This window comes from Pseudophryne corroboree, chromosome 1, assembly GCF_028390025.1.
Source record: "Pseudophryne corroboree isolate aPseCor3 chromosome 1, aPseCor3.hap2, whole genome shotgun sequence".
NCBI lineage: Eukaryota > Metazoa > Chordata > Amphibia > Anura > Myobatrachidae > Pseudophryne > Pseudophryne corroboree.
In genome coordinates this window covers 529,923,588-529,941,996 of record NC_086444.1, presented here as the reverse complement: position 1 = coordinate 529,941,996, position 18,409 = coordinate 529,923,588, and the positions used below count along the sequence as shown (strand labels likewise).

Genomic DNA, 18,409 nt, shown 5'->3' with positions numbered 1-18,409 from the left:
AAACGAACTTGCTACAATCCAACCCATGAAATTATAAATAGTTATTTGGTAGTATGACATTGTTTTTCATCACAAGTGGATGCAATGTCCCAGTCCCCAGATTATGAACCCCACCCACCATTATGCACATATGTACTTGCATAATATAAAGTTAAACCATTATCCACAACTTCAAATTAATTTTGTACCAAAGCACACTTCATTTAAAATTAAGCGGCTGAACCTAGAGCAAAATGTGCATACTATATGTGATCTTCATCCATGTCCATACAGACAGTACAAACAGGCATCCTGTTCTAACCATACCTATGCCAGACTCCACTCCCACTCCATTCATTACTGCTCATTTCTACAACCACCTGTCTTCAGAAAAACACATTATACCTTGATATGAGCATGGTCAGCTTACCGGGCTATAAAATAAATACACAGCTTTAAGTGAATCACTACCTCTTTCCATCTTTTGACAACTACTTACTGTGGGAAGCAGAAAAATAAATGTGTGTAATATCAGATTTATTAAAATAATAATTGTTTGTGGTGCTAACATTCACTGTACTCCTTCTTTCTAGATAAAATGTGATCAGTATTGGCCAAGCAGAGGTACAGAAACATATGGCCTTATCCAAGTGACTCTATTGGACACCGTTGAGCTTGCAACCTACTGTGTCAGGACATTTGCTCTTTATAAGGTAAAACTTATTTATTTTGTGTTAGTGTTACATTAATAGTAACAAAGCAGCAGGACTGTTGTACTCTTGTAATGTCATACAGTGCGTTGTACAAGCCAAGAAGATAGTGTTTGCAGAGGCACACATGGAGGGGGATGTAATCATGTGACCGGCGGTCCGGATACCGACGGTGGAAACCCGACCACTAGAAATCCTGACAGTCGGCATGCCGACTAACATGAACTATTCCCATTTGTGGGTGTCCACAACACCCATAGAGTGGGAATAGAACCTATAGCGAATGCAGCGAGCCGCCGAGCCCGCTGTGTGGCGAGAGAAAAGCAAGACTGCTCTTGCCCCCGCAGGCAGTTTGGCGGACGGGATCCCGACGTCGGTATGCTGATCGCCGGGATCACCACCGCCGGTCTCCCGATCCCAACCCCATGGAGTAAGATGTATTAAGCCTGGAGAAGTGATAAAGTGGAAGGTGATAACGCACCAGCCAATCAGCTCCTAACTGTCAATTTACACACCGGGTTTGAAAAATCACAGTTAGGAGCTGATTTGCTGGTGCATTATCACCTTCCACTTTATCACTTCTCCAGGCTTAATACATCACTCAGATGATGGGCGGACGTGGTATCATCACACAGACTTCTGTGCAGTTCCTTCTCTGGCTAAAATATGAGAGGCATGAAAAATCCTGATGTTTAACTGATCTAGGACATTGGGGCACACTTAAAGTCATTTCCTGCTGTGGAAACCAGCAACTCAGTGGCTCATTGTTACGGCATTAAATAGAAAATATATTTCTATTATGTCGATTCACTGGTGTGCAACCTGCCCATTATTATTGCCATATGTACTGGCCGCAAATGAAATCAAACATATTGTAAGGTTCATCAGTTCAATTATTCTACCTCTGAGCAGTGTACTCTGGTGTATCTGGCTACATGATCAAACACTGATGTACTGTATACAGTATATGTACATTTCATCCATTCACTGAGACTTCCAATTTGTTTCACATATCTTTCTGTGATGTCTCAAAGGTTTAGGTTTTAGCTTATTTAACTGCCTTTGGCTAACAGACATTCATTATTAAATAAGTAGAATAACAAAACAGCTGACTTCCTATAATGTAATATGATAGCGGCACCACCTTAATCTCTGTTTGAAAAAAATGTGCTATTAAAATGAGAAATGTAGTAAAAATAATGACATTATATTTAGTTTGATATCTTCCTGTAAATACTAATGTAGGAAATAATGTTCCATTTTCAATAATTGCTTCTCAAAAGCCTATAATTATAGAAACTATGGAACGGTTGCTTAGTAACAGACACAAGTAATCCATAAGCATACCAATCTGTCTAAAACCCATTTTACAGAGCAAAATACAATTTGTTTCAACATGTCATAAAATTTTCAAAAATAAATGCTAATATTATTTAAATCATATAAGAAATGATACTCCAACAAGACACCGGGCAAGTGTAATTGTTCCAAATGGCCGCAGCATTTTCAGTCTGTAACAATAACATGTCATACTTCCTGTCATTCCTTTAATAAGCCCATTTCATTTATATGCTTTTGGGAAACTATTGTTGTAAAGCTAAGTTCTCTGTTTGACAGAATGGATCAAGTGAAAAGCGGGAAGTCAGGCAGTTTCAGTTTACAGCATGGCCGGATCATGGTGTCCCAGAACACCCAACACCTTTTCTAGCATTCTTGAGAAGAGTGAAAACATGTAACCCTCCGGATGCAGGGCCAATGGTCGTACATTGCAGGTACTGTAGAATGCACTTGAAATTGTCAATACATGTGGATAGATGTACCAAAGCATGGTAGTTTTAGAAAGAACATTAGAAATGTTATGTTAAATTGTATGTACTGTATATAACGGGCACTATAAGGGCTTGATTTAGTATAAGTATTTTGAGGTGGGAGTAAATAAAAAAAGAGCAAGTAACTGCACCTTGGCAAAGCAGTTTTGCACTGCAGGTGGAGCAGATATACTGTGCTGAGATATTTAGACATACCTCCCAACTATCCTGATTTTTGCATGACAGTCCAGCTATTTGAGGACTGTCCCGCTGTCACACCAACAGACCGCAGCGTCCCACGGGCAGCTGGGAGGTTTGGTGGACTGAGCAGCAGTGCCGGTGAAAGTGGTGCACAGCGTCCCTTCAGTGCACAGTTGCTGGAGTGCCGGGCTCGCCTTCAGCATGACGTGAAAACAGGGGGGTGTCATACAGGCATGCCACCAAAATAGCATCATTCAGGAGCCGTGGCTTAACTTGGACCAAATCCATGCTCCCTTTTCAGAGGCACGTGCCTTCAGCTTACAGTGGTGGCAATCCCGTTCTCCACTTCTCAAATGTTGGGAGGCTATTTAGGGGTGTGTCCAGACTCACATCTAAATTGCAGTGTAAAATTAAAGCTGCACAGTATATACGGGCTACATGCAAAAGCAGACAGTATTTACACTACATGTAAAAAAAAATTATTTGCACTCCTTGCATTGCGGCATGGGTCGTCCTGGTGCACAGATACTTAATCTATTTTGCTTTACCTCCTAGCTCAGAATCAGGTTCTTAGATGCAGAGATGCACTATTCTATGCTGTGTTTTTGTTTTATCGATTCATAGAATGGCACTAGTCCTGTGGTATGTGTGCAAATAGAAACTTCTTAATAGGCATACTGTACATGTATCTCAGACTTGGAAGCATATCTATGTGGTGTGGATGACTTGCATCACCATAGAGTATTTTAATGTATGGCCACTTACACATAAACACCCACCTCTAACTTACTTAGAGTGAGGGAATCCAAGTACTGTACTAGATACACTAAACATATGTTTTAGTTGTGCACATGGGACAATTCTTATTTACTGTATGTTGCACAAATGGACTTACATCCAACTCTAAACCAGGCCCTTAATGTCCATTTCAATACTAAAATCTAGTTTGAGGAGAAAAGAGACTCAGATGTATAATGGAAGATGCAGGTTACATACCTAACACAGAGGTCGGGGGCCCCCTCCTCTTAAGTCGGCAGCCGGTCAGTGCATCGCTAGTAGACGCTGGCGCTGTGCCAAAGTCTACTGTGCATGTGGCACACCACCATTTCCCCTGTCATTTATGCAGAGATGTTGCTGCAGACCTCACTCCGGAGAGGTAAGTATTGAAGATATGCCACTGGTTCGTTTCCCTTTCATAAGTAGCAAAATACAGTACACAGCAATTGTGTGCATACCTTTTGGGATCTAAAATTTTCATAAATATGATATTCCATTATCATCCCAGTGATTTTTTTTTTTTTAGCACAAGGGAAGTAAAGTTGACAAGTTACACATATAATTACAGATATCTCAATAGCGAGGTCCACACAAAGAAATACTGCACCTGAATTGATTGGATCATTTGGGTCGAGTTCTGTGTATGTATGTTTATATATATATATATATATATATATATATACATACCCTCCAACATTTTTCACATAAAAATTGGTACAAATTCGAAAAGGGGACGTGACCATGGGCAAAAGGGGCGTGGCCACATCCCTTTTCCTATATCTTCAATGAAGGTCTGGAGAGTCAAAAATCGGTACAGACCATAAAAAAAGGTAATGTACCTGCAAAAAAGGTACAGTTGGAGGGTATGTATTTAGTTGTGTCCTACATCTAGCCTTAATATGACATACAGCAGGAGATGCCTATCGTCAGTAAGCTGACAGGTCCCTTGCAGCTCTGAAAATGCGTCTTAGTTGCAACGCAATGTGACTAGGATACACGGGTTGACTTTGCTGATTAATTTGATTTGCAACACTTGTATATCTGTGTACGACTGAGTTTGTGTATGAAATATAACAGAACTTGACATGGAAAAAAACAGAGCTGCTGCATCGTAGCAATTCCTATGCAGAGTCAGATACTCAGTTGCACACAGATATAAAAGTGATCTAGCCGCACCGCGTTGCATCTAACATGCATTTTTCTGCAAAAAAGTCACAAAAAAGACAATCGATGCTGAAAGACTCTCACAGGACCTGGCATTCCAAGAGGGGCTGTATGGTGCGACTGCAGCAAAGAATTCTGAGGACACATCTGTGTGTATGTGTGTGGGTGTGTGTATATATATATAAAAAAAATATATATATATATATATGTATATAGTAAATTCCTGAAATACAGTAAAGTTACATTTTAGATGCTGCTGTATTTTGAGGACAGTGCTTGTCTAAAGAATATCATCACGGTTTAATTACAGCCTGCAATTTTCTTCCAACATCTGTTTTCACTTTTATTGTATTATTTTATCAGATATGCACTAAGCCATTTCATCTACATGCATTCATGTAATGAGTTATTTTATTTGTGGGGACACACTGCATCAGCAAGTCTTTGTGTACTCGTATGTGTTTGAATAAGGTAGAGTAGATCTTAGTGACTGCAGTGTAGTTTTTTTTTGTCTACAAGCGATATCATTATATCACAGCCAGCAGCTGTCCGTAATGAATTCTGAATGAGCATTACTGGTAAAGAAAAGAATTCGACCATCTGCAGGAAATGTAAAAATGTTTTTATAACCCAATAACGGGGATCTGGTCAGGGGTACAGCTGAGCTTTCCCAGCTGTACCTATATCCATTACACATATATTTTGTGTCCATACAATATCCTGCAACATGTCATGCTCAGCTGGGATTGAAAATATTTGGGCTGCAACCAAAAGCAAGTCATTATTTCAAACAATAATAATCATCATACAATTGTTTAAATGTATTATATTGCATAAAAGCAACACCACGTACGATTTGGTAACTGTGTTAGCAACAGATGGTGGATACAAGAACCCTTAAAAATACATACAGAAATAAACCAAGTAAGGAATAAAGTTGTTTTAAAAATTACTTTCCCACCGAGGCCTCTAGATGAGAACAATGTTAGCATTGTATTGGGACAGTCTTTAAAATGTAATAAATAAGCTGTGCATCCCCAGGTTACATTAGCAGTAAATACACCACAGGGAAAAATGCTGTTGCAATGTGGATAAAGTTTACGCCTGATTGTCGCTAAGGCTAAAATGAAATGTTTGTCTTGCCTGGGACTCAAAGGATATTGTAGTGCTGTTAGTTGTATTTTATTGTTTAAATACACAATGAGAATTATCAGGGGTTTTTTTGTATAGAGAATGAAAAATAGTTACATCTGTTATATATATAAATGAATTGTACTGTATTAAGTCACATCTGGTAGCATTCTGACCCATGGGGTATACTTAAAAAGGTGCGGGTTTATAGAAGTGGAGATGTTGCCCATAGCAACCAATCAGAGTCTACTTATCGTTTATCTAGCACCTCCTAAAAGATAATAGATAGAATCTGATTGGCTGCTATGGGCAACATCTCCACTTCTAAAAACCCCAGACTTTAGTTAATATTCCCCATAAAGTGAACAGCTATCCTCAATTTACTTGTGCTGGGGGCTGATTTGTTTGCACTGCCCTAGTGCCCTCCCACTGTCCCAGGAAAAGGCTGGGTGCTAGGCACATTACATGCCAAAAACTGCATTGATCTTCTCTCATGGAAGGAGAATATGTGCTACAGATGTGTCCTCATACATCCAACCTCAATACGTCATTCAGTGCGAAATGCCTGGCATGAGTGAGCCTTCAGATGCTGTGCAACCCTGCTGACGGCATCCTTTTTTTGCCGTCAGTGCGTCCTAGTTGCAACGTAATGTGACTAGGACACACAAGGAGACTGTGCTGATTAATTTGATATATGGCACTTGTATATTGTGTGTGAATGACTGTATACGGAGCAAAACAGAACTTGTATTGGATAAAAGCTGCATGTATTCGTTTACGGACTCAGAGACTCAGGGGTCTATTCATGAAGCAGTGAAAAGTGTGGAGAAGTGAGCCAGTGGAGAAGTTGCCCATGGCAACCAATCAGCTGCTCCGTAAAATTTTATAGAAGGTACTTTATAAATGTTACGTAAGCACTGATTGGCTGCCATGGTCAACTTCTCCACTGGCTCACTTCTCCACTTTTATCACTGCTTGGTACATGCCCCCCTCAGTCACACACAGATATACAAGTGTCATACAGTATATCAAATTAATCAGCACAGTCTCCCATTCATCCTAGTCACATTGCATTGCTTACAAGATGCATTTTCAGCACACGAGAAGCAAAAAAGATGTCTGACATTAGAAGATTTTCGCACAACCTAACGCGCAGAGGGACTGTTTGACATGACAAGCAGCGAAGATGTATAAGGACACATCTGTATTTTGCACATGAAAAACAGCATCAAGTTGACCTGGAAACCACTGACGGAACCAGATAAGTCCCTGCAAAAGTTATAAAGAAAACATATTTATTTATCTCTCTTGATTGGTTCAGGGGGATTGGCTGTGTCATTACTCCAGTCCCTGACAGTGAAAGGGGTCTAGTTAGAATATTCCTCACCCAAGTAGTAACAGTCATGCTATGAGCTTAGTTATGGCTGCAATGTCCCAATCTCATCAATGCAGTCAGCAACGTTGTGTAGATACTGTGTTTTAATTACATCATATTATCACGTCTTTTTTTATGCAAGATATTGAACTATTTAGTAAATGTAGTAGCACCAAACCATTTTCCAACAAATGTACATACATACAGTATCCTTTCTATTTGCTACTTGCTTACTGTAATTGATAACTTCAATTAACATGACACAAGTTTAGAACCCTGTAACGGCTGTGGTGTAAATGTATTATACCCATGCAATACCGCTTCCTGCTCCACCTCTTTACCAAGGAGAACCAGGAAGCTAGACTGACAAGATATATTAACATCTTAGGGTAAATTTACTTAGGTGGGAATTTTTTTAGAACTGGTGATGTTGCCCACAGTAACCAATCAGATTCTACTTAACATTTATCTAGCTGCTTCTAGAAGATAATAGATAGAATCTGATTGTTTGCTATGGGCAATATCACTAGATCTTAAAAAAAAAAACCACCTTAGTAAATTTACCCCCTTGTCTGCGGGAGCAGGGGAGTGAAAACTCCCCCCTCCAGTTATCCCCATTAGAACGCAGAACGCATCAGCTTAGTGCTGATGCACTGTCTCTCTCCCCAGGCTGGCTCCTCTGAGCATTTGCAAGATCTCATTACTATTGTGAGATCTCACATGCAGCCCATAGCCGGCAGCCATCGTAGAACTGTCCCTGCTGTGGAGATAGGGCAACAACACCTGCAGCTGTCGAAATAGCAGCAGTTGTCGTAATGGTGAGTGCCAATGACCGTTCATACATTGCCCTGTATATATTTTAGATAGCAGCGCCATTATAGACCTGTCTTGTAGCACACACCGGCACAGTAATATGCGCTGATACCTCACTTCCCCATATCGACCCTTCATACATCTATTGCAGTGGTCCTTGTCTGGTAACTCTCCTCAGAACTCACAACATCCACTTGAGATGTACAGTATAGTACTTATGGATAGATGTATAATCCGGTGATATGGGGGGAGGGGGAGAAGTGGTATCAGCACACGTTATGTGCACCGATACCGCTTCACCCCCATGTATTAATGCGGAAGTGTGTGCAAGTTGAAGCACTTGCACTGACTATTCTGACAACTACAGCTATCGATTTCGACAGGTGTCATTGCCCATTCACCGCAGCAGGTCCAGCAGTGTCCCTGGCTGTGGCGGCTGCCAGCTTCGTGCTGCATGTTAGAGCTCGCTAGAGTAGCTAGCATGGAGGAGAGACACAGCGCATCAGCACTAGGCTGAGAAATTACAGGATATGATTGGTTAGTACTTTATCTTTCTCCACTATATCTCTCTCAAATCTTTGATAAATCTTGGCCTAAGGGGTCTATATACCTTGCAGAGAGATAAAGTGGAGAGAGCTAAATATAGTTACCGACTTTTTGGCACATCGGTGGGCAGTGCGCGGTTTGTGGTTTGGCTTAGGGAGCGGAGAGGGGGTGTGGGCGGCACAAGAGGATATAGATTGTAAGCTTGCGATCAGGGCCTTCCTACCTTTATGACTGCTTGTTATTACCCAGTTTTGTTATATCATTGTTATTTCCAATTGTAAAGCGCAACAGAATTTGCTGCGTTCTATAACTGCTAATAAATAAATAAGAGGCTTTGAATGGGGGTGTGGCTACAATGATGTGATTCATTGCTAATCACATCATCAGCCACCCAGTCTGCCTACTTTACTCGATAAATGGGTGGCAGGGTAACAGGAGTGTGGGCAGGAGACTACTGGCAGTGTGAGAGTAGGTAAGTATGGATATTCAGTACCAACCAACCAGCTCCTAGCTGTCATGTTTCAAACACAGCCTGTAACATGACAGTTATGAGCTGATTGGCTGCTACTTTATCCCTTTCCACTTTATCTCTCCCCAAGGCTTACTACATATGCCCCTACATGTGTAACTAAGGGGTCTATTTACTAAGCCTCAGAGAGAGAGAGAGAGAGATACAATACCAGCCAATCAGCTCCTAATGTTACAAGCTGTGTTTGAATAATGACAGAAGCTGATTGGCTGGTACTTTATCTCTTTCCACTTTATCTCTCTCCAAGGGTTAGTACATAGACCCCTTTTTCTTAAAGTCTCATGTTCGTTACAAACTTGGTAAATGTCACACCATTCTTAAGTGTATTTATTATTCTTATTTTTTTATGAGAACCATATGGGCCATCCAGGGGCGCTTTCAGAGAGGAGGAGGCCCGTGTGCTTCCTCCGCCATTCGGGCCACCTCCTCTCTTCCGGCAGTGCTGGTGAGTCTGAGCTCTAGAGGGCTCAGACTCAACTGCGCATGCGCAGATCACTGGGGAAATGGCACGGCGGCCATTTTCCCAGTGACTTCTCTACTGTGCATTGTGCTCCATTTTCACGGTGATTCCACAGCGCTGTTGACATCGTTGCGGCACTCCGGAAAGGTAAGTATTCCAAAAACTATTTCTATGTGTGTTGTGGGGGCCCCCACTGGACTCCGGGGCCCGTGTGCACCACACACACTGCACCCATTATACATACGCCAGTGGGCCCTTCCAGTCTGCCCATTAGTAATGCTATCCCTGAGCAAATAAAGATTCCATAATGCAGCTATAAGTAATCTTTATTTTCAGCTATAAAAGAGAATAACTATGTCCCTATGTTTTTGTACTGGATCTCTTGCTTTTAGCAATAATAATCTTGATAGCACTAGTGAATTAGTGATACATTTTCAAGGCCGTCAAATTTTATGTTTCTGTTTCTATGTAGAAATCTTCAGAAAATTCCAAGTTGGTTTTAGTCCCTAGATAGATATTGTTGTGCTGAGAATGAAGTATTTGTTAGCTTCAAGTATATAGAATTGTGGTCTAATGCTAGCTCTTAGCAGCATGGCTGCCAGCATTCGGCAAAGACATCTAGGTAAATGGTGCTGCTATATAGGTGGAGATAAGCATCTTGTGCAGTTTGCTGCCCTTAGTGCACTGCTACCCAATCCTCATGGCATGTTAACTGACGATAGATACAGTATAATGTATTATTTTGCCTAGTAAATGCTGCTCTATAGTGATTATTATTTCATAGAGCAAGCTAGTAGGAACTAATAATGAGAATTGCATACAATATAGATAGCAAGAAAAGGCAAATGTAATGTACAGTAACTGGTACAACGAATTCCAGATAAAAACATTAAAACCTGGGATTTTCCCCAAGATAATTGGCGATGAGGCAACCTGTTTGGGCCTTTTAACAGCTGAACAGCAAAGTACAGTATAGTTTCAAGAACTTGTAATACAATCTTGATATAGTACATTACATTCTCTCCGCTAAGCTAAGTTAGGGCAGATGGCTTAAGTGCAGTGCATTAGCAAATGAAGCCACAACTGTGTCGCCTATTTTAACAATATATTTATGCACTTTACAGCACATTTTGGCCAAAACCTTATATAAATATACCCACTCAAGTTTAAAACCCCCCCACCACAGCTAAGAGTAGCTATATTCATACTGTTATGATGTGCAGGATGCCACTGTCATGTGATGTAGAGATTTGCTTTTATCCTGTCACACAATTAGATATAGGGGTATATTCAATTGAAGTCGGATCCATTCCGACATTAATTTGTCGGAATGGATCCGACCTGGGCTATTCAATGACATCTCAATTCGACTTTTAAAAAAGTCGAATTGAGATGCGCGGGGGAGGAGGGGAGACGGGGGAGAGCCGCGGGCAGATGGGGGAGAGCAGCGTTACAGCAGCGGCCCGTGGCTCTCCCCCGTCTCCCCCCAAGTCTCTCTGCCTCTCCCGTCCCTGCTCTCCCAGTCCCTGCATCACAGCCGCCACTGACGGCAGCATCCACCCGGCTCCAGCAAGCGAGGTCTCACTTGCTGGAGCCGGATGGACGCTGCTGTGAGCGGTGGCTGTGACATTCTCCAGTGCTGCTCACCCGGTCCCTGCCTCGGCTCTGCCCGTCCCCGCCTCGGCTCTGCCCGTCCCCGCGCTCCAGTCTCCGGTGCTACTCTCCCCATCTCACTTCAACTTTATTTAAAGTCGAAGAGAGATGGTCGAAAAGGGGGCCAAAACATGTTGGTTTTGGCCCTGTTTTCGACCCAAGCACGTGGATCGGCAGCTATTCCAATTTCCGCCGATCCACGTGCTTTTCGACAAGTCGAATTCCTCGACCTGTCGAAAAATTTGGGGTTTGATTGAATAGGTCGGAACCCCTTCCGACCTAAAAAAGTCGAAAACTGCAGTCTTTTCGACAGACGGCAGCTTTCGACTTCAATTGATTATACCCCCTAGCTTTCTATTGCTCTGCAAACTACTGTTCCAAATATTTATGTCAGGATAACTTTGATATTTATTTTGCTCTCACTTGCATATGACAATTGACAAACTCTGGTCTACTTTACAGAACAATGCAATATAGTTACTACAAAATGAATAATTACTATGCATACCAGGCTTAGTAAGACAACTTGTTAAAAATGATTACAATGTGAAGCAACATTAATTTAAAACCACAATCCCTGTGGTTTTCTCTCTTAATGATCAGATAACAGTGACTAATACCATTTCTGGGTTACTGCGGCAAATGTGTAAATGTCATCCTGGTATGTCACATCTTATTTTCTGAGATCTCTTTGAAGTCATTAGCAAAGGTGTCTGTTAGCATTTTCGTGGCTGTACCAAGCAGTTTTCATTATGACACTGACTTGCATGAATTCATATTAAAGCACTCGGAGGATCCGCACTTAATTAAGATGCTATACTTTTATGCTCCTGTTATCGTTTGATTGGTCTCTTTAGTGGGAAAGAAACACAAAGTGGTATTTAGCTTTGAAATTTCTAGTAAAAATAAAAAGCAATTTTATGTTTATTTTTGTCTGATTAACACATTCCTGGCCAAATGTTTGATGATGATCCAATAAATAATGAATGCCAAAGAAAACATCTGCATATTATAATGACTTATTACCTATGTAGCTGTTGTCAAGTTACTGTTAAAGTGATCATGCATATATATAAATGCGCATTTGGTTGCGGAAATTGACTGCTTGTAACGAAAATTGGCACATGTTCAAATTATATATGGAGCTGCTTTGTTCCCCTGTGTTAACATGAAACATACATGTAGATCAGTGAGGTTAGTCAGTCAGGTTACATGATTGCTTGGTATTTTAGGATATTGTCACTTTCTGGACCTCACCTTGCTGTACATTGCATGTCCAATGCGCATACAATATGACAGATACACATTTCATTTTGTTCACTAAAAATGACCCTGATATTGCTATAGCTGGGCAATCACTATACAATTATCTGGCAGATGATCTGCCAGATCTGGCTGGTTGGAATTAAAACCTGTCCATGATTTAACCAATTTGTATGAATGACAGTTTTTGTCCGTTTTCCAGTGTTTGGGAGCAAATGATTGAATGTCATTTGCTCTCATCCATTACCAGATTTTCATTCCAACCAGCCAGATCTGGCAGATTATCTGACAGATAATTGTATCGTGTATGAATGGGATGTAGTTAATATACCGGCTGTCGGGATCCCGGCGTTCAGAATCCCGACAGTCGGTAAAATGCTAGCGGTCGGAATACCGACAGCTCCTCAGAATTCCCACTCCGGTGATGGGTCCACGTCAACACCTGGGGGAGAATATAACCCGTGGCGACCCATGTAAAAATGACTAGAGAGAATAAAATTGTAAAAAATGTCATCATTCTGTATACAGATGGAGCAGAAATGCTTTTGGTAAATGGTGCTCTCTTGCTAAAGATTAACTATAGGACACAGGTGGAGTTTATATGAGACAAATGGCCTGACTGTACTCCATTTGATCTGCGGAACACAACTCCAAGAGATGTTTGCAAACTGATAAGGAAACAGGGAAAATGGACTTGTAGATGCTGTTAAACAATCATAAACTCACTCTGTACTGTTTGGCTAAATTAATAACTTATTTTAAAGTTCCTAAGACGTAGATGAGGTACATGGAGGGGATGAGGATGTAGCTCTACAAAGCCTTTTTTATGTCTCTGACTCTCCTAAACTAACATAAAATTCATTGTTTGGTATACTTTTAAATGATATACAGTCCTAGATCATTTAGATAGACATTATGTATTATTGTACATGTAAATACTTGGACAGCACTATGCTAGGAGATTACAGTTTACTTTGAAACAGTCCAAATATTAATACAAATATTATGTATTAAAAATGTGGGTTTTTTTGGGGTTTGTTTTTTTAATCTCATCTGAAAGTAGCCACACATTTAATTTGATTGTACAATAAATGATGTGCATTGTTACACTGTATTGTTATTAGGTGGTAGCCAGTTAAAACTATTGTCCTTTTTTTCTTTTTCCTCTTTCTAGTGCTGGAGTGGGCAGGACAGGCTGCTTCATTGTAATAGATGCCATGCTGGAGAGGATACGGCATGAAAAAACTGTAGATATTTACGGTCATGTAACTTTAATGAGAGCTCAGAGAAATTACATGGTTCAAACAGAGGACCAATATATCTTTATCCACGATGCACTGCTGGAGGCAGTGACGTGTGGAAATACCGAAGTGCCAGCTAGAAACCTGTATGCATATATTCAAAAGCTGACACAGATAGAAACCGGAGAGAACGTCACAGGGATGGAGCTAGAATTTAAGGTACAGTATTGCATGATGACTGGTGATATGTACTTATCCAAAGCACAGTTGTCGGTATATCAGTTGTCGGGATCCCAGCGCCGGTATGCTGAGCGCCGGGATACCGACAGCTGGTAGATCGAGTGCTACCCGTAAATAAATTGCACATAGGATTAGAAGTACATATAGTTTTTTGCCTCTATGGCATTTCTAGGGAAGCTACACCTGCAACAATTAGGTTCATCTAAAGGACATACACTACTTGACATTGACTCAATTATACACAGATATATTCTATTTTATGTTTGTATAACTTTCTATAACTACAAGCTTCAATTGTTGTCCAATGTACTAACTAAATGATAGAATGGTAAAAACAAACAGAACTAGCACTTCAGAATCTGAGCTCAGCGGATGGAGGAAAAAGGCATTTGGGTTCTAAAGAAAGAAATACATATAATGTAACAACACAACTAATGTGAGAACTGATGTCAGGGGTGACAGTTATCATCAAAGGGGTAAATACCCAATCCCACAGTGATGCCTGTTCCTGTTTCCAGTGTTATATATTATGTGCAATGTGAAAGAAAAACATCTAGATATGCTGCTTACCAAATACAAGCCACTTGTTATATATAGTTACGTAATATCATATCATTGGTACACTTATGCTGATATAAATCAACCTGAATTGTTGCATTTCTTATACATGTTAACAGTGTTATGGCACCTGAAAATAGCTTCCAGCACTTGCGGCAGGCATTGGTTGGCCTACCAGTCCCCAGTGACGGCGCGCTGCTGCACGAGTGGTATGGTAGCTATACGATCAGTCTTGGCCACAAAAACAGCCACAATCTGCTTGGCCACACTGTGCTCACGTCGGAGCCCCTGTGGCAGCGCACTTCCAAATGGGGTTCACGGGTCTCCAGGTCAAAAATCCGGGTAGATGCAGGATTCATTGCCACCGATGATCTCCCAGACAGAATTTGAGCTACCACCATCAAACCTGGCCAGTATGTTGCGCCACCAAATCACCCGAGCCTCCTCCTGCTCAAGTCAGCTGATGGGGCACCCAGCGTGCAGAAACCCTGCTCAGGCCAAGCTTTTCATGGAGTATCAAGTGGATGGATCCCGATGAGATACCTATCTCCTTCTCTAACTGGGCCACAGTCACCCTGGCATCCACCTCCTCTATCGTCCCATTGGTAGCAACGTTGTCCTTGGTGATGACAGACACAGATTTGCCGCAGAGCTCCTCGTCTTCCAGGGGCCATCTCCCGCACCAAAATTCTGCAAACCACTCAAACACAGTGATTTGGGATGGTTTTTCCTCCCCAAAAGCAGCTCACAGCCGGTCAAAACTCTCTTGTGGTCGTAGAAGATCATGGCTCTCCAGTGGCCTCTGCTGAGCTCCATAACGAGTTCATAAAGGAAGTAAAAATGCTGACTTCTTTGGTGTGCTGTGCTGCTTATATATGGTTCTGTGCTTTAACTTTAGTCAGATATTACAGTCCACAATCAGACAGTCAGATTGTGTCTACTCAATCAATGCATTGCACATCCAGAAATTTATTGCACACCCCTTCTATCGATCTCTAATGTCATTATTCTTTTTTTACAGCGTCTAGCTAGTTCTAAAGCTCACACGTCACGGTTCATCAGTGCCAATCTTCCATGTAATAAATTCAAAAATCGCCTTGTTAATATTATGCCATATGAGTCCACGAGGGTATGTCTACAGCCAATCCGCGGTGTGGAGGGCTCAGATTACATCAACGCAAGTTTTATCGATGGATACAGGTAAGCCTTATATTATAACTATACTGTATGATATCATAGCTGTCAACACAGCAATATCATTATTCAAGCTTTAGAACACATTGAGTAGCCAACATGGCTATACAGTGTGTAATATTATCAGCCAAAGGAGGCAGCACCTCATCAATTTGGTTAGATCCATTACTATCCATGGCCCTAAAGAGAATGTGGTTGTCTTCCTGTATATAATCATAACTCAGTCCTTATTTTCACCATGAAGCTCACCTCCTCATCCTCTTTAATAAATAATTAGTAATAAGCTATTATTATGACCTGACAACATACCCATTATCCATATTCACTGGTGGCAGCAGCCAAATAATTGTCTGAGAATGCAGCTTTTCCACATAAGCGCCAATAAGAGCCTGTGAAGAGTAAAGCAAACTGATAGCTACTGTACCTCTTTTACTTTACTTCCAGATACAGACCCGGCAAGCCCATTTTGTTGGGCCTGCCCCAGTATGGGCTGATTGGGAGAAATCTGGAGAATACTTCTCCGTAAAAAATAAAAAAATGTGATACATTAGCCCATGGAATACAGTTGCCCATAGGCTACTATGATCTAACATCATGTGAAGATGGCATTAGCTACAGATGGCCAAGCTTCTTTTATGTCATAATGTAGCAGCCTCTTTGAAAAGCTGTGGGGGCTTCTCTTGTGCCCAAAAACAAGGGACCACATCAGATATCTCTGATGTCTGCTGCACTACCCCCTACATGTTTTCTGGGAATACTGCTGCTTTTAGAGGATTTCCCATAAATTAGTTTTATAAATATGCCCCTTAGAATATATTATTATGAATTATTCCACAAAATGGCTGCCTCTGCTGTATATAGGTTGCAATACCAGGAATGGTGGGGGAAAAAAATCACCTCACCCTGCGCTCAACTTTCCACAGTCACGGGGCAGCTTGGTGATACCCTTACCCTAAGGCTTAGTTTATCTCACAGCTGACAGCTGGGTGCTTTGTAAAACTGCTGAGTGGGGCATGATTCCACAGCCCAGTAAGATGCTGCAGTCATGTTGGTTGTGCCTCCCACTCACACCCTCTTGGAGCCATATTTAAATGGCAAACAAAAAAAAACATTTGTGATATCCTATAATACAAAAGTGGAGGAGCCCCAGGAAAAACTCTCTCAATGGAGCTCCATTAAGCCCCATTAAGGTTAAGCAGCAGGTTGGTGGAAATGTAAGTAATAATGCTGTTTTATAAGCAAGATAGCTTTAGCCATGTTTAAAGAACAATGTTTGGAGACATTAATAACTATTGCTACCATTGTTTCTATCAGTGTGTTACATATGTTAGTTGCGGTACAAAACAAAACCCTCACTCCTAGACCATTTGTCAATACAGCTTAGAGCAGTGATCTCCAACCCCTAGCTAGCCGTAGTATTTTCGGTAGCTCACAGAGCGCACAGGCTTGGGCAGTCACTGGCACTCCTCCTGCCTTCATTTTTAATATGGTGCCGGCCGTCAGCCAATCAGAGCGCATGGACCGGCAGTGGCTGCACCTGATTGGCTACCGGACCACGAGTTTTGATTGGCTGACTAACCGGCACCATATTTTAAATGCCCGCCACCGCCGGAGACTATGTCACCCTCACCGCAGCCGCTCTCTGGACTTTACAGGAGAGGCGCGCGCTGTACTCTCCTCCCCTTCCGTCCCTCATACAGGAGGAGCAGCACCGGCGGCAGTAGAAGAAGCCAGTAAGGGTTAGCACTGTGTGGAGCACTGTATCGGACACTGCGGGGGGGCATTGTATATGGCACTGCTGGGGAGCATTATTTGTGTATCTTGCACTGATGGGGGCATTATTTGTGTATCTGGCACTGCCGGGAGGCATTATTTGTATATCTGGTACTGCTGAGGGGCATTATTTGTGTATCTGGCACTGCTGAGAGGCATTACTTGTAGTTGTGAGGCTACACCCACTTTTGTGAGGCCACAACCACTTTTGCAGGAACGCACGCGCATTGGGGGGACAGGGTAGCTCCTTCAGAGGTTTAATTTTCCGAAAGTAGCATACACCCCAATTAAGGTTGGAGACCACTGGCTTAGAGTATCATATAAATGTATGCTCTTCATAAATAAATTTGAGACATTTTAAATTGTGCCTCTAGCAATGAATCACTCTATGGCACTAGGAGATTTAGGAAATAGGATAGTATGTACCTTTTACATAAAATAAGGGGAATTAAGCATTTCTTTCACAGTGTGCACAGTTATTTATTCTACTAATTTACTAACATAGTTTCTTAGTTGCAGACTTTCTAAATATGATGAATGTGCTGACAGGCATTAATCCTCTGACATTTCTCCGCTAAGTGTTTTATTCAATTTTGGTTTTCTCACGATGTAAAACTTATACCCATTGCAGCCAAGAATAATGAGAATGATGACATTCCTATTATAGTGTTAACAAGTAAAGGGAAAAGTCATATATGTATAATATGTGTAAATCTTGGCTGACGTTCTGTTTGTGTTTTGCCGTTATAACTTTTCAACTATGGCTGGCTGCATCTGTGCAAGTGAAAGATTTGCAGGAAATATAGCGGTCACCTTACTTCACGTATTTAGCTAGGTAAGACCTACGAAGTACCTGCCAATGTCTCAGGGTCAGACGAGGAATACGTACTGGGAAAGTTTTCCATGTGTTCAAAGCAGGGCTTTAACTAGGAAAACAAAGGGTGGCACACCAAAAGGCACAGACAACACAGTTCAATATGTAAAAATAATTGAA

The 18,409-nt window shown here is 41.4% G+C and overlaps 1 protein-coding gene across 38 annotated transcripts in view; it reads left to right on the top strand.

Moving 5' to 3' along the window:
• Positions 1-18,409, top strand: part of PTPRD (protein tyrosine phosphatase receptor type D) — a 2,362,472-nt gene that overhangs the window by 2,320,425 nt on the left and 23,638 nt on the right. For all 38 annotated transcript variants that reach the window (XM_063914017.1, XM_063914015.1, XM_063914014.1 and 35 more), the window contains 4 exons: positions 573-692; positions 2,307-2,461; positions 13,584-13,869; positions 15,470-15,648. In XM_063914017.1, coding sequence (XP_063770087.1) covers positions 573-692; positions 2,307-2,461; positions 13,584-13,869; positions 15,470-15,648 — 740 coding nt within the window. The remainder of the gene's footprint in view (positions 1-572; positions 693-2,306; positions 2,462-13,583; positions 13,870-15,469; positions 15,649-18,409) is intronic.